Source organism: Lissotriton helveticus, chromosome 5_1, assembly GCF_964261635.1.
Source record: "Lissotriton helveticus chromosome 5_1, aLisHel1.1, whole genome shotgun sequence".
Taxonomy (NCBI): domain Eukaryota; kingdom Metazoa; phylum Chordata; class Amphibia; order Caudata; family Salamandridae; genus Lissotriton; species Lissotriton helveticus.
The window spans coordinates 46,133,113-46,148,892 of record NC_136065.1 but is presented as its reverse complement, the minus strand read 5'-3'; the positions used below and the strand labels follow the sequence as shown (position 1 = coordinate 46,148,892).

Below are 15,780 nucleotides of genomic sequence, written 5' to 3'. Positions count from 1 at the left end.
ATCAAAAGAAACACAACGATGCAATTCATGGTCAGCGAACAACAGCAAGAAAAATTGTAATATTTTTATTGTGCCTTCATCATCCTAACTGCCTTATGCTTTATTAAGATTTATACCGTCTTTGCTTAAGCAGTAAATAGTAACTTGTGCTTGAGATTCTAGGCTGATTCACCCAACATGCTTATAATTCATTTATAAAATAGCAAGTTAGCTAGTTCCTGTAATGAATAAGAAGCATGTAGGAGAATGGAACATGAACTCTGACCAGCTGTAATGTATTTCCCCCCTGGGTCATCTCCAACTGAGGATTGAGCTACACAGGAGATTAACATTTGCCTCTATAGCTCTCTCTATATATGATCTGATATCTGATATTCTATTGTATACTACTTGCAATTGTTATCTTATCCTACTTTTTATTTTGTAAGCAATTACAGGATTTTAAGATATTAGAGCATGAACTCAGACAAGACGGAATTCCTCATCCTGGGCTCCTCGCCCTCCGCCTGGGACGACTCCTGGTGGCCCCCCGCCCTGGGCACCGCACCCAAACCGACAGACCACGCAGCAACCTGGGCTTCATCCTGGACTCCTCCCTCTCCATGACCAGACAAGTCAACGCCTTCTCCTCGTCCTGCTTCAATATCCTGCGCATGCTACATAACATCTTCCGGTGGATCCCCACCGAGACCAGGAAGACGGTCACCCAGGCCCTCGTCACCAGCCGACTGGACTACGGCAACGCCCTCTACGCCAGAACCACCGCCAAGCTCCAGAAGAGACACCAGCGAATCCAGAATGCCTCAGCTACATCCCCCGACACAGCCACATCTCCGGACACCTGAGAGACCTGTACTGGCTCCCGGTCAACAAGAGAATCTCCTTCCGGCTCCTCACCCACGCACACAAAGCCCTACACAACCAAGGCCCGAGATACCTCAACAGCTGCCTCAACTTCTACGCTCCCACACGCCAGCTCCGATCAACCAGCCACGCCCTCGCCGCCGTCCCCCGCATCCGAAGAGCCACAACAGGAGGAAGGTCCTTCTCCTACCTGGCCGACAAGACCTGGAACTCCCTCCCGACCCACCTCCGCCTGACCCAAGACCACCTCACTTTCAGGAAGCAGCTCAAGACCTGGCTGTTCGAGCAGTAGCGGACCCCCCCTCCCAAAGCGCCTTGAGACCCGCCGGGTGAGTAGTGCGCTATACAAATGATCTGATTGATTGATTGATTGATGAATTGAACAGAGAAGAATGGCAGAAAATGTGCCAACTTATTTATCATAGAGATATAATATAGTTAACATTCATAAACATTCCTAGATAGCAGGTACATACGGTGCTGACATTTCTAGTATTCCTAAAAAGCTTTATAACATCACACATTCTATAAAATAAATAGCAACGATTAGAAAATGCCCAAAACATGAATTCCTAGAGCCTGAAAGGACAAAATGATTTAAAATAGAAAATTCTGAGCGTGAATTGTTATAGTGTTCTTGATACATCCTCTAACAACTTTAAGCCACTGGGCAGCTCCTGATGGACCTATAAGCTATCACTGCAGGATGTCTGTAGAGTTTTCAAAGTTGGAAAGGGATTCTGGAGCAGTAATCTTTACCTCTTGGGCTGTGCTTGGCCAAACTCATTCCTTGCATCTTAGAAGAGTGTATGTTCTACTTGTTTGTCATGATGGGTTCTCACACTGCGCATGTTTACAGTCCTATAGATAAAGTTGTAATTTGATGATTCGAACATTACAGAGCTTGAGCTTTGGCACTGCTGACAGATTGTTACTTCTAGATATAAGTTCTATGTCTCCATACAGCACACACACAAAGCAATGTACGACTATCCTTGTGTATTTTTAATTACTGGACGAGTCATTGACAACTCAGCAATGGCCATCAATGCTCAATGTTGGTTATTATCCTTTCGGTGCAGACATCTGAAGAATTAACAGCCTGATTCACGTACGGGCCGTTTTGCGTGGCCCTAATAGCGAATCATAGCGACTCGCTATTGAGGACACGCAAAACGGTATTCATGTAGGAATTGCTAAATAAATAGCGATTCCTACATGTTCTCTATTTGCGAGTAGCAATTTGCTACTCACAAAAAAAGGAATAACTCCCCATTCATTCCTATGGGCCAAAAGGCCCATAGGAATGAATGGGGAGTATCCCTTATTTGCGAGTAGCAATTTGCTACTCGCAAATCAGATAGCGATTTAAAGGGTGCCAGGGGTGTCCAAAGGACACCCTGTAGCACCCCTTAAATGCACATTTGAACAGGTGTTGCGCACACACATGTCCAAAGGACATGTGTGTGTGTAACATGCAAAAGAAAAAAATGCACTAAAGTGCTTTTTACACTATTTACGCAATTTACCACCAAGTCAGACCTGGTGGTAAATTGAGACCAAATATAGCGATTTCGCTATTTCTATTTGGTTGATGAATTGCATTTAAGGAATCTCTATTAGAGATTCCTTAAATCCAATTCCTCGCAAATATGCGAATTCTTAAATAGCGATTTTTGCATTTGGGATGATGAATACCAAATGCAAAAATCGCACTCGCAAAGGGCCAGATTCTCAGAATCTGGCCCTTTGCGAGTGCAATTTAGCTTCATGAATCAGGCTGTAAGTACTTACAACACTCTCTATGCATCTCCTAATTCATTGGGTTGATGTGTGGCATAAAAGCCTCATAACTCTTCGATTACAATGGCCTGGGCATCACTGGTGGGTGGCTACTGTTCCTAATTGAAAACAACATCCTAATTCTTCAGGTAAATAATTTATTTAACCTGCTCATGAGAATTTTAGAATTTAAATAAACATCGCCAAAAGGTAAAGTTTGTTAATTAAAAGTAACTGTCCATAAGGCATGCATTTCTAAGACAGACAGGGAAAAAGGCTGGTTTGGAGGTTTTCACAAGAAAGTTGTAGAGCAATTCATAGCAATGATGTAAAGGCTGGAGAGGTAAACAAAATACAATTGGTGCCCTTTACTTTTATTATGATGTTGAGCAAGAAAAGAGAAAATTTGTTTTTGTATTCTTCTAGCTCTCATAACCCATTTTTAAAATTCAGTTCTTCTCATTTCCTAAACTGTTATTGTATTTCTAGACAATATTTCAGAGTCAGAGTATCTAGCAAGAAGGGTTTAAAACATTATGGGGCATATTATCAAGGGGGTTTATCTCCGCTTTTTTGGCTTTAAAAGCCAAGAAAGCGGAGATAAAGTGATCTCCCTATTACCTAGCTGTCGCTAACACCAGTTAGCGACAGCTAGTAGGAGATAGCGACCATCTTGGGCTCCGCTTTGCATGTCAGTGAAATTTATCACTAATGACATGCAAAGTGGGCGTGCCAAGATGTTAGCGACTGGAAACAGTCGCTAACATCTCTATCTCCTATTACCAACTTTTGGAGATATTCGCGCTAAGCGAAAATCTGTCTAATACCAAAGAATCTACATCACAATTATCTGTAAATTCAAATCATTCCACCAGTGAGTCAGAAATAGGCTCCAGGTAAATCCTGCCCATCTCTTCCATATCTTGGGATGTTTCCGTGGACAGCCCCAGGCAGCGAAGACAGGTACCTCATGCCTCATGCAGATACCCAAGCCCTTTTTCCAGACCCCTAAAGAAGGTGGGGGGTGTTTTCCATTGTTTCGCAATAGCACACTTTGCAATTGTGACCCCAGTAGCATCAAATGCTGTTTCTATATATTTCCCCCTATTTCATACCTGATATGCAGGAGGGACAATCTGGCTGTATTAGGGACATCACACCCCAGTACCCATGACAAACAGGAAAGAACACTTCAACAAGAAGAGAGGTAGGGAGAGTAGTATGACACTCTTATTCCCCGGTTATTCATCAATAAACAAAACAAGAGTGTCTTAAGGAGTAGGCTTGACCACAGTAGGGAGCAACAAACTTAAGGTACAGGAACGACCTCACTGGGACGTTAAAGAAAGCCCTCACTCACCACCTAGTGATGACATGCTTCATCATCGGGCTCCACCAAAGAGACAGAGTGTCACCTCAGGGTCCAGTGCGAGGGCGATACAGGTAGACTGAGGGTGCCGAGCGTCAAGGGCGGTGTGCCGAATACGCTCCCACCCCCCTCCTGAGACCCATGGTGATTTATTTAAATACCAGAAAAGTGCAGAAACCACAAAGTTGAAGCCTCCTAAACCAGGAGTTATTAGGAAGACATTTATTCTTCCTAATTTCTTGCACTTTTTCACTTTTTTGTTCATTTTCACTTTCACGCCCCTAGGTAAGGGTGGGCCTTAGCGCGTCCATACCACCAGGGTATAGAACACTTATAGTCCTGAAGAATTGTCGGGAAAAATTACACCGTTTCTATGGCAAGAAACATGTCGACTGATACATAGGAATCTACCACTCAACTTAATGTGGACTGCTTCCATACACATAAAATTTTAAATACTGTCTTTAGTGATCATAGAATAAAAATTACTTTTTGATACACTACTGACTATTTTATTACCCTCACCATTCATTAGTTTATCTTTGCACAACATGTCCTGAACTCATTATCCCGCTCCGCAGTAGATCTGGCGTTGTAGCACACCAAAGAGACACTCTGTCTCTTTGGTGGAGCCCAATGATGAAGCATGTCATCACTAGGTGGTGAGTGAGGGCTTTCTTTAACGTCCCAGTGAGGTCGTTCCTGTACCTTAAACAGGAAAGAACACCATACCAAAATTTCTAAAGGGATGTACAAGACCAACCGGTGTGAAAAAAAAGTGCAGTCAATCGCCCGCACCTCAAACAGAGCGGGGAGGTGATAAGTCCCGCCCACCACAGCCGGTGCGTAGTGTAGTACACTCTGTTCATGTATTTAACATGTATGTATCTCAGGCACGCTGCAATGGCAGCCCCACGCAGGGACTCCAGCACCTTGGTCCAATCTTCATCAGCTAGTGGGCCCAGATATATCTGCCAAGCCTCCCTTGTGTGGGGCAGTGTTGTGTGGCTATTGGTAACTATTATGCGATAGATTTTCGCAATCTTGTGTTCCCCCAGGTCCCCCATACATATCTTAGCCTCAATGGGGCTAAATTCAGGGATGGACTCCTGTAATGCTAAGTAAGGTGCAAAGGCGTGACAGAACTGCAAGTATTTATGGAACTACGATCTAGGCATCACGTATTCTTGTTGCAACTTCTGAAAGGATTTCAGCGTCTGCCCATGAAAAACATCCCCAATAGTAGAGATACCTAATCTATCCCTTCCCAAAAAAGCCAGGAAGACCAGTCAGTAGCAGCAGGTGGCCATTGCCCCAAAGGGGGGCCTCCTTCGTTACTCTACCCCACCAACCCAGTTGCCGAAGGGTACGCCGCCAGAAGCCAAAAACCTTGGCAGTCGGCGGGGGCGGAGCCCTCTGGACCACGCCCGCATACAAGACAGAATGTAGTGGCTGAGTACCAGCATTCAACGGTATACGCGGGCTCCGACCTATCTCCATATTACCAATCATTTAAGATAAGTAAGTGTGAGGCTGCATAACAGGCTTCAATGTCCGGCGTTGCCATCCGCCACAGTAGGTTAACTGGAAACAGGTCCTCAAGGCAACCCGGGAAGACCCCCCCAAAGAAAGTGGCAAAGGGGAGCATTGAGCTGTGTGAACCAGCTTGACGAGATCAAGTAGGGATACTTTTGAAGCTCGTATAATAACCGAGGTAAAGAGACCATCTTAAAGATGGTGGATCTGCAGAGCAGCGAAAGAGCAAGGTGGGACCAAACACGAGTTTGTTCCTTGATCTGAATCCCCATTGGTGCCAAATTCCTCTCCCAAGACACAGACTGCAAATCAGTCTAGAAGACCTCAAGGTATTTCTCCCAGATAGGATTTAGTGTATTGGGGCAGGGTGGTAGCGCTTGCCAGCGCCACATAGTCTGCTTGCAGGGCACATTTGATGCCCTCAATGCATAGTCCAGCTCAAACCAGTTCAGGGAGCCATTGGCTCTCGCTCTGGCATGACACTGGACAAATTACAGGGGAGTATCCTCCCCCTTGTCCAGCCCATCCTTAGGGGAGGACCTCTGTATCGATCCAACCCTTTCATTAGGGTATTTAATGGCTTACCTGTGGGTGGGTCCCGAGATTTGTCGTGGGACACAATACATTACAGGCACCACTTAAACTTCGACTGTGTGGGCATTCCGAACTTTGCTAGACTTTGCTCTGGGCATCAAGGTTGCAACCGGGACGACGCCTGCTGCTCCTGATCTCTTTTCCCTGCTTGTCTGCTGCAACGTATGTGCCTGTGCTTCATACAGGAAACCCATCCAGGACCTGTGGAAATGCAAGACACCTGAAGTAATCTCCCTTGAAGGGACCGCAACTAAGCTGACTGGTCTTCTGATCATGTGCTCCTACGGACTCCAAAAGGCTCAGCAACATGGGTCATAGCTCTTCACATCCCTAAATGCCCGCCCTGTCCTCTCACCAATTTGGAGGCCAGTATACCTCGTCAGAGCCGCAGGAATTGTACCCCTGTACACCGCATTGACTTGTAATTGCAGAGGATTTTTGGCCTCCTTCCTCCAAGATCTTCGGGCTCCAAGTACCCCAACATCAAGCATTTCCAGTTATCAGAATTCTGCACCACACCGCATTGCTTGCACCGTGGGCCTGCTTCTTTGGTAGCCACTCGAGGTTTGCTTGCAACTCCAGTGCCTCTGGCCTGTGGGTCCTGTCGAGGGTCACATTTTGGATTCTTTGGGCTCCCCTGATTGCTTGGTGCCTGTCCTGACTCTTTTGCTTCTGCTTCTGCTTCATAGGTGGCAGTTGCCAAGGCTTATTGGTGCTCCCGCAGAACACCGTCCCCTCAACTCACGACATCCAATGTGGGATAGCTTGGGTACAGCTCCTGGTCTTCCACAGCATCGCCTGGTCCACACAGCTGCAGTTTCAAGGTCACCATCATCTCTCCTAAAACATCGACATTGGTTTGCCTTCGTCTTCCATGCCTCCTGGTCACTCATGAGTGGCATAGACTGTGTCCCCTCTGCTTCCCGGTTCTTTACTTCTTTAATCCACCTTTGGGTTCCACTGGACACTTTTACCTTTTCCAGCAGCAGCATCATCCTGAAGTCTCCAATTGAGTTCAACAACGGTTTCCGATGCCACTTCACACCTATGGTCTTGGCTTTCCTGATGCAGGTATCCTGGTTCCTAAGGTATCCACGGGTGTTGTGTTCTTCCAACCTCTTGTCTTCCACTGGGTTTCTTCAGTGTCCACTGGGAAGGGTCATCTTTTTTTAAAATTGCAACCGTGACTTATCTGTTGACTTGCATTGATCCAGCGGTCATGTTGTCACTCTGCACACACCTCAGTGGGGCTCCTGGTTACTTACCTTGGGTGGTTTACTTGGGTCCCCAGCACTTCTATGTCTTCTGGGTATAGTCTTGTCTCGAGTCATGGTATGCATACAACTGTTTTAGCATATGGTTTGGTCGCTCCGTGGTGACCACTGTGTATGCTGTGCCACTTACCTGTTACTATCATTAGTATTGTGTGCATTGTGATTATCTCTGGCTAGGAGATACCTGTATGTGTTTGTGAGTGTCTTATAATAAATACATATTTTTACAAATGCACTGTGTTTTTTTCCCTTAACCTATACCTATAAGATTATGTTCTGGTACAACAAGCTGCTTTACACTCCTTCTGGACAAAGCCTGGAGGCTGCTCTCTATAGCTTCCAGTTAGAGAGCTTTCTAAGGTTGTCTGAGACCACTAAATTCCCCATAAGGGTTGTCTGGATCAGTGCAAGGTGTCCACTTACACCAGTGTACATTATATAGAGAGCCAGCCTCTCACACCTACTCAGCTGAGGATTATTTTCACTACCATCGCGGATATATCTGGTTTTAAAAGACGTGTAGGGGTCTGTGAGAAAGCATGATAGATATACTCATTTTATCCATACAAAATAAGAAACCAACCAACGTTGGTGGTGCAATGCAGTGTAGTTTCCACTGATCTGCAGGAAGTGCGTGTTTGTGGATGACATAAACTTAGGATGGCGCCAGACTGATTTCATGCATCCCCACAGGATGTTGTCCCTTACACCAGCTAGATCACAGTGCCACCATAAGCCCCCCTAAGCTAGACAGGGAACAAACAGTTCTGGCAACTACTGAACATGAAAACTCTGTTCCCTCAGGAACCTTTCTAGACCTAAAACCTTTAGCCCAGACACTTGTGCTTTCTATCTCTCCAAGTGAAATATACAATGAATAAACAAAGACACATTTTCAATATTTATTGAACCCAAGTGATTCTTGTATAGAACATATGTGCTGTAATGATCAATAGAAGCAGACAAAAGTTATGAGTGCCAAAATAGTGAATAAAATACCATCTTGTTGAGACAACTTTTATATGCATACATACACAATGTTATAACAATCTAGCATACTCCTACGATGCTAACCCCAACCAGCATGTCTAGAGTATCAATGTGTTTTCTGCCAAGAAACCCCCTACTGGATGATCAACAGGAATGCATGAGCTGTTCTTTCTTTAGGGAAGACAGTCATCCCAAATGGATGGTGGAAGCTATAGACCCCAGCAGCATGCTGTAGGTGAGGGTCAAACAAGGCTATATTTTCAGAATGTGGGGACCCAGAAAGAAGGTACTGGGTGGAATAATTTACAGAAGGGGACCAGACAGTGATGCAGGTGATAGGTCCTAGACATATCCAGTGTGAAGGTATCAGATCTGAGGCATGTTACCCATGTCCAAAAGAGCAGAAGGCATAGTGTTGCATGACCCAGAGCAAGGGTAGGCCTAGTGCTGCTCACTTTATGTAGACAAGTAGTGACTTAGCAGCAATGAACCTAGAACCAAGAGGGTTCAAAGTGCAGTCTTGGATCCCTGTAGGGAGAGGAGGCCTCAAGACTTGGGGAGGTAGGTGATCTTAGCAGCCAACGACCAGCGTAAGGTATCTGGGGTTGTGGACAACTAGCAGGTTGGGTGTCCTTTCAGAAACCCTTGCCACTCGTAATAGCTCAGTATGTAAAGAATACTGGCCAATTCTACTTTGGAATAATCAGCCGGCCCCAGCGTGTGTGATAAGGTGGTTCTGACCATCAAATTCACCTGCATTTTTCGCTTATGATCATCTGATTTTTGACCTCTTACCGTGGGAGCACTTCATACCTGTGACTCACCCACAGTAAACTCATGGTAAAATTGCCAAGGCCTACCTTTTATGATAAGGCCACTGCATCGCAGGCAGGTGAGGGGCACTGGTCGGGTTACATGTGGGAACATATGCACATGCATGTGCAAACATGTGAGGCCTGCGCGTAGTAGACTTCTGTTGTGCACAGTCCAGGAACATGTGCGCAGGCAGTCTGGAGCAGGAGGGGCTCAGCAGGATTGGGTATTGACATTGGATAGGCCTCATATTGTTGCTGTACACAGATAGGAAAGTCATTGTGCTTCACTGCTTGTAGGCATAAACACTCCATTGTACCCTACGGTAAGGCTTCCCTAGATAGCAGGTCTGCTTCCCCTTGGGCTTGAGACACCGGGTCATACCAATGTACAGTGTAACCTGTCTGAAAAAAACAATACAGTAAAGTCCAAAGTCATATCTGTACGGCTTATGGATCATCCATAAATGTAATGTTTCTCAGGATAAGAGCCCAGGCCCCTTGTCACCATGCTGGGTGGAGTTAATTACTCTTCTCTTCAGCAGTAGGAACAAAGGCGTCCCCCCACAAAGGGAGCAATTAACCCATATTAGGTCAGCTCCTCAGAAGGACATGGTGGGTGGATTGCTCTGCATCATTCAGCCAGATGCCAACCTGTGCCAGGAAAAGGGCCTGTGCCAGGAATTCTCCATGCTGACTCCATGGACAATTGGAAGTAAGAACCCCCTGACTGCCATATGGCCTCAGTGCTCTGACTCAGATTGACTGCAGGGCCAGTGGAGCACTCCCCTGGACCAAGAGGTTGGTCCCCTTAGACCCCTTGAGGGCCAGTTGGGGGAATGATTGGTCAGCTGCACACAGAAGGAGGGAAGCCAAAGGGGAAGGAAAATGAAAGGCTGGCACAGGAAGCCATCTCCCTGCAAAGTTCATCCACTTTGAGGCCAGGAGACCAGGTCATTAGGGCTTGCCAACAGGAGCAAAACGAGCCAAAGACCATCCAAATTGGCCCAGGGCCAGAGATATGCCCTTGTGAATTTTGGTGACCTTTGACCGCTATCGACCAGTGGGAGCAAGTGGAGCTTCACTGCCAGTTGATGTTTGTTCTCCGGGAGGGGGGCAGGCTCTCAGAGAGAAGATAAGCAGAAAGCACTGATGTGTTTTCCCCGCCATAGCAGGAAGGGGCCTACAACCCCTTCCTTGGGCACCCGAGAAGACTAGCGCTACAAGGGAGCACCATTGTGCTCTTCCATTTGAAGAGGGAATGGGCGCAGGACCCCATCCCTGGGCCCTGAGAAGATCAAGGAGGACAGAGGGAGTGCAGGCGCAGTCCCTCCCCGCAGTATGCACAATTATGCCTGCTGCCCGCAGAGCGGGCAGGGATGCGGGAAAGAGCGGGTGATGGCTCCTGCTGCCACACAGAGAAGTGCAAGTGTGTAGGACAGCCGGGAGCAGCCGGGGGAGTGTTTCCTGAGCTGCTCTCCAATGTTGGAAGATACAGGCAGGGTGCCCAGGTGGGACTAGGCACCTCGACGAAAACAAAGCTGGAGCACAAGGCCACATAAAGGAAAACTGCAGCGTGGCTCTCCCTGAAGCTCAGAAATGCATAAACCATGTACGAGGTGCACCCCATAACGGCCTGTCAATTTCACCCACATTTGGGGACAAACATCTCTTGTTTTGGCTTTGTGGTGGCCCGAGGAGAACAGAGTCACCATCAAAATGTTGCAAAAGTGTGGGGCGAGCTAAACCATCCCCAGGTTGGATCTTTTGCTCGACAGCTGGAAGTGCTGTGTCCTCTAGAGGCCACGACCATGGCTGCAACCCTTGTGGCCTAAAAGAGGTCAACATAAGGTTTAATGTTGGTAAGCATTCTCTAGGGGTGAAGAGCTGTAATTTCATGTGCAGTTATTGCAAATGTGATGATCTTTAGGGCCTATGTTCAAAGTGCGGTAATGTAAAAGTGTATGCTGCAAACAGCCTCTAGGGGTGAATGATTAGGGGTTGTAATTAAATTGGGTTATCATCGAACAGTTATACTCAGTACACAGCGCTCCCTATCATGCTTTGAAATGTACTCTTGCTAATGCTTTACTTATATAATGAGACTCATGATCAAAGTTTGCTTGCTTTATTGTCAATATTAAGTGCCCTCAGTCATGCGTATATGTTAATATTGCAAAATATTGCAAAATTCTTCTGAAATCTCACATACATACACAAAAGCAAATTACATGAATTTCTGACACCTCTAAAAGATACTCCTTCCTTCAATGTGAAAGCATATTAGAACTTTAGTCCTTAGACTTGACAATTATATCATTATAACATGTAGCGCTCTGCTCACTGGGGAACGTCCCTTTGTTGAACTACCAATGTTCTTAAAAGAGGGAGTATTCATGCATATCACCAGTATTGAACTGGTGATCAACATGAATACTCCCTCTTTTGGGAACATTGGCAGTGCAACAAGGGGACGTTCCCCAGTGAGGGGAACGCTACGTGTTCTATTTTCTACTCACACTTCAGAGATTAGAGAGCACGCTACAACTTCAATACTTTTGTTTTAAATTGATAAACTAAGAAGTCTGTGAACCATATACTTTTAAAGTATATAATTATGCCTCGATCTTGTCCCAAAAAGATTCTAATTCAACATTATCCAACTTACCTCTTTCCTTCTCCAGGTCACAGGCTGATGCTCCTGAGGGAAGAAGAGAAACATCAGACTAAGTGTGTGTTGGAATTTATCTAGCTCATGATGAAGGTGTGAGTACACTCAAACATATCAAAAATAACATTCACATTAGTAGCACTCCCACTGTCCCCTTTTGGGGATGAAAACTAAGAGCATACACTGAAGTCACACTTATATAAGTTGGCAACGCCCTTCTGCATCATCAAAAGGTAAAAGAGAGCCATGTACAACAGACACTATACACTGAAATGTACTTCACAGGAGTATAGATCACAGCCCCCCCCAACAGAAAATTAAAACAATGGACTATTGAAAGTATCACCTAAGAAAATTCCAAGTGGTGCTGTTGTAGTAGATATTGCCAATGTTGCTGTGTCCCAGACTCATGCTGTACCGCAATAGATAGATCATTCAAAGTCAAAGTGTGTCTGCTGGAGATTGATGGTGCTATTTAAGAATTAAGAAGAAATTGACCTGTCTGTTCATGGTGAGTGATGATTCAAGTACGATGCCGAGGTTCTTGGTGTGGTCTGAGGGGGCAGGTGGGGATCCGACATCCGAGGGCGGTCGGCCACCAGGTGCTGTCCCATGCAGAAGGGGTGGTACTGAGGATGAGGACTTCTGGCGTTGAGCTTCAGGCAGCTGTTGGTCATCCAAACTGCAACGTCTTGCATTCCTTTCTGGAAGTTGAGTTTGGCAGTGGTGGGGTCTTTGGTGAGGGTGAGGATGAGCTGGGTGTCATCGGGGTAGGATACGATGTTGAGTCTGTGTTGTCGGACGATGGCTGGAAGGGGTACCATGTAGATGTTGAAGAGGGTTGGACTCAGTGATGAACCCTGTGGGACTCCGCAGGTGATTTTCATGGGGTCGGAGAGGAAGGGAGGGAGTCTGATCTTTTGGCTTCTTCCGGTGAGGACTGATCATATCCATTCCAGGGCTGTTCCTTGTATGCCTGTGTCGTGTTGTCTGGCGACTAGTGTGCGGTGGGAGACAGCGTTGAAGGCTGCTGATAGGTCGAGTAGGATGAGGGCTGCGGAGTGGCCTTGGTCCAGGAGGGTGCAAATATCATCTGTGGTGGTGAGTAGGGCAGTCTCTGTGCTGTGGTTGCATCGGAATCCAGATTGTGACAGGTCGAGGACAGCGTTCTCTTCAATTAATCGTTTCAGTTTCCTGTTGACAGTTTTTTCTGCAACTTTGGCTGCAAAGGGGAGGAGCGAGATGGGCCAATAGTTCTTGAGGTCGGTGGGGTGAGCTGTGGGCTTCTTGAGCAGGGGCCTGACTTCTGCATGCTTCCGGTTATCTGGAAAGGTACCTGTTTTGAAGGTGGTGTTGATGGTGCATTGTAGTGCTGGGTGCAATGGCAGCTATGGCTCTATGGTAGATGTGATGGGGGCAGGAGTTGGTGGGGCCCCACGAGTGGATGCTTTTATGGCCAAGGCAGTGTCTTCGGCCGTGATCGATGTCCAGTTGGAGATGGTGGGCTGGCTGGTGTTTCTGGGGGGCGGGGGCCATCAGTGGCACCTGGTGGAAGGTCGATGAAGTTGTCGTAGAGGTTTTTGATCTTGAGGTGGAAATAGGTTCCATGCTTCTCGCAGAGTTCTTGGGATGGGGTGATGTCTGTGGCTTTGCTGCTTGGGTTGGTGAATTCTTGAATGACACTGTAAATGTCATTGGTGTTGGTGTTGTTGGGCAGGATTTTGTTGTGGATGAAGTTCCTTTTGGTGGCTCTGATCTGGTTGTGGTAGTCCGTCATGGCGTCCTTGTAGGTGGTGTGGTTTTCGGTTGTCTTGGTGTTTCTCCCGTTCTTCTTCAGGCATCTGTAGGTGTGTCTGGCTTCTTGGAGAGTGGTGTTGAACCAGGTGAATATCCTAGGGCGATGTCTGTCGGGATTGCAAAGCGGGGCGAGCTTGTCTGTGCAGATGGAAATCCAGGTGTGGAGTTCTCTGGCTGCGTTGTTTGCATCGGGTGCCCAGGTGTGGTTGTCTCGGGTGATGGTGAAGGTAAGTTGCTAGTCGGTAACTTGTTCCAGTTCCTTTGTGGTGGGCGTGGGGCTAATTTGCATGCCTTGAGTTTGTTGATGGTGAAGTGTACACAGTGGTGGTCGGTCCATGGCTGCTGCGTTGTGTGGCTGAATTGGACGCTGTTTCCTGCCGCGAAGATGGGGTCGTGGGTGTGTCCTGCTCTGTGGGTCGGTGTGTTGATGAGTTGTTTAAGTCCAATGCTGGCGAGGTTGTCGCAAAAGATACTGGAGTTGGGGTCATTGGGGTTGTCCAGGTGGAAGTTCAGGTCTCCAGTCGGTATGTAGTTTGTTGAGGTGATGGCGTGGGGTGCGTTGAAGTCAGTGATGGTGGTGGGGAAGGGTGTTAGGGGTCCGGGGATCTATAGATGAGGGTTCTACGGAGTGTGGCTTTGGTGGTGGTCTGCATCTAGAAGTACAGGTGTTCGGCGGAGAGGAAGGTTTCCCTGGAGGTGGTGAGGCGGAGGGTGCTCTTTTGGGCGATGGTGAGGCCCCCTCCTGTTTGGTTGGGGTGGTCTTTCCTCTGGATATTGTATACATCTGGGCCGGCGGTGCTGATGTCGGGGGGAAGGATGCCTTGGTCCAGGTCTCTGTGAAGAAGGCTATGTCGGGCGAGAGAGAGTCAAGTAGGTTCCAGATGTCCATGGCATGTTTGTGTACAGAGCATATGTTAAGGAGGATGCATTTTAGGGTGTCGCCGGTGCTGGCATTGGCGGTGTTGGATGCCGGGGTGGCGGTGAGGGTCTGGCAGCAGTGGAGGCAGAACTGGTCATGGGTCATGTTCGGGGAGGCCTGTTGACAATCTCTAAGTCTACCAGGGCTGAGTGCGAGGAGGGTAGTAGTGTCATAGCGATGGGTAGTGGGAGGTCTAGGGTTCCTGGCGCTGGCCGCGGTAAGGTCCCGGACAGGCGCAGAGGGGCGGAAAGGGGCTTGCCTTTAGCTCGGCCACTGCACCGACCCCACAACTGCCGCCATTAGGTAGGGGTGGTGGAAAGGAGGAGAAAGAGGAGGTTATCCCTTGGTAATAGCTGGAATGGGGATTTTCTTAATACCCCAACCTGAGCTACTGGGTTCTTCACACTTGAGTGTATCCACAGGAGATAGTAATTTTGGTGACAGGTATAAAATTTTATTTTAAAATAACAGACAATATAAATCTTAGTACATGTACAAATGTTAAAATCAGCGACACCAAAAATGTCTCTACATGAAACAACCTATTACATATTTTTAGACATCATCATCGTATTTAAAAAACAAACTATGTTGACATACAATTTATACTTCCACAGATATCAATTCAGTTTAAAACAGTTTTACAAAAAAGAAGAAATGACGGGGGGGGAGAGACGAACACAGACATTTACTATTGGTCATTTGCGTGTGCACATCTCGGGACCTGGGTTTATACAAAATCAAGACCTGGACTTCTTGTTACTTATTTAGTCTGCAGGTAGATTTTTGGTCTTTCGATTGTGCAAAAAGTTGCGAGGAGAGGCTTGGAGATTGGAGTGGGGGAATTCCTGGGGGATTTCCGGGGGAGAGGGGCAGCAGAGGAAGCAGGAGTGAAAGGCAAAAGTCACAGGCAGGCATGAGAAAATAAAAACAGTGGTGATATTAGAGCAAGACACAGATGGGTACAATAACAGTGGCACAACAGGGAAAAATTAAGAAAGGTTAAGTGGTTGCAGGCAGTCTGGTTCCAGTTGGAGTGGACAGCAGGCACAGGATCGGGCAGAAGCCTCGAAGCTCCCAAGGGGGAGGTCGGGGTCTAGAGGCAAGAGACGGCACAGCAGAGCTGCGGGGAGAGAGTGGACCTAGACTGAGGGTCGGAGGTCTCATTCACT

At 47.1% G+C, this 15,780-nt stretch overlaps 1 protein-coding gene across 1 annotated transcript in view; it reads right to left on the bottom strand.

The window, feature by feature from the left end:
• Positions 1-15,780, bottom strand: part of LOC144752376 (butyrophilin subfamily 3 member A1-like) — a 493,909-nt gene that overhangs the window by 280,284 nt on the left and 197,845 nt on the right. The window contains exon 4 of the mRNA XM_078640312.1: positions 11,890-11,922. Coding sequence (XP_078496438.1) covers positions 11,890-11,922 — 33 coding nt within the window. The remainder of the gene's footprint in view (positions 1-11,889; positions 11,923-15,780) is intronic.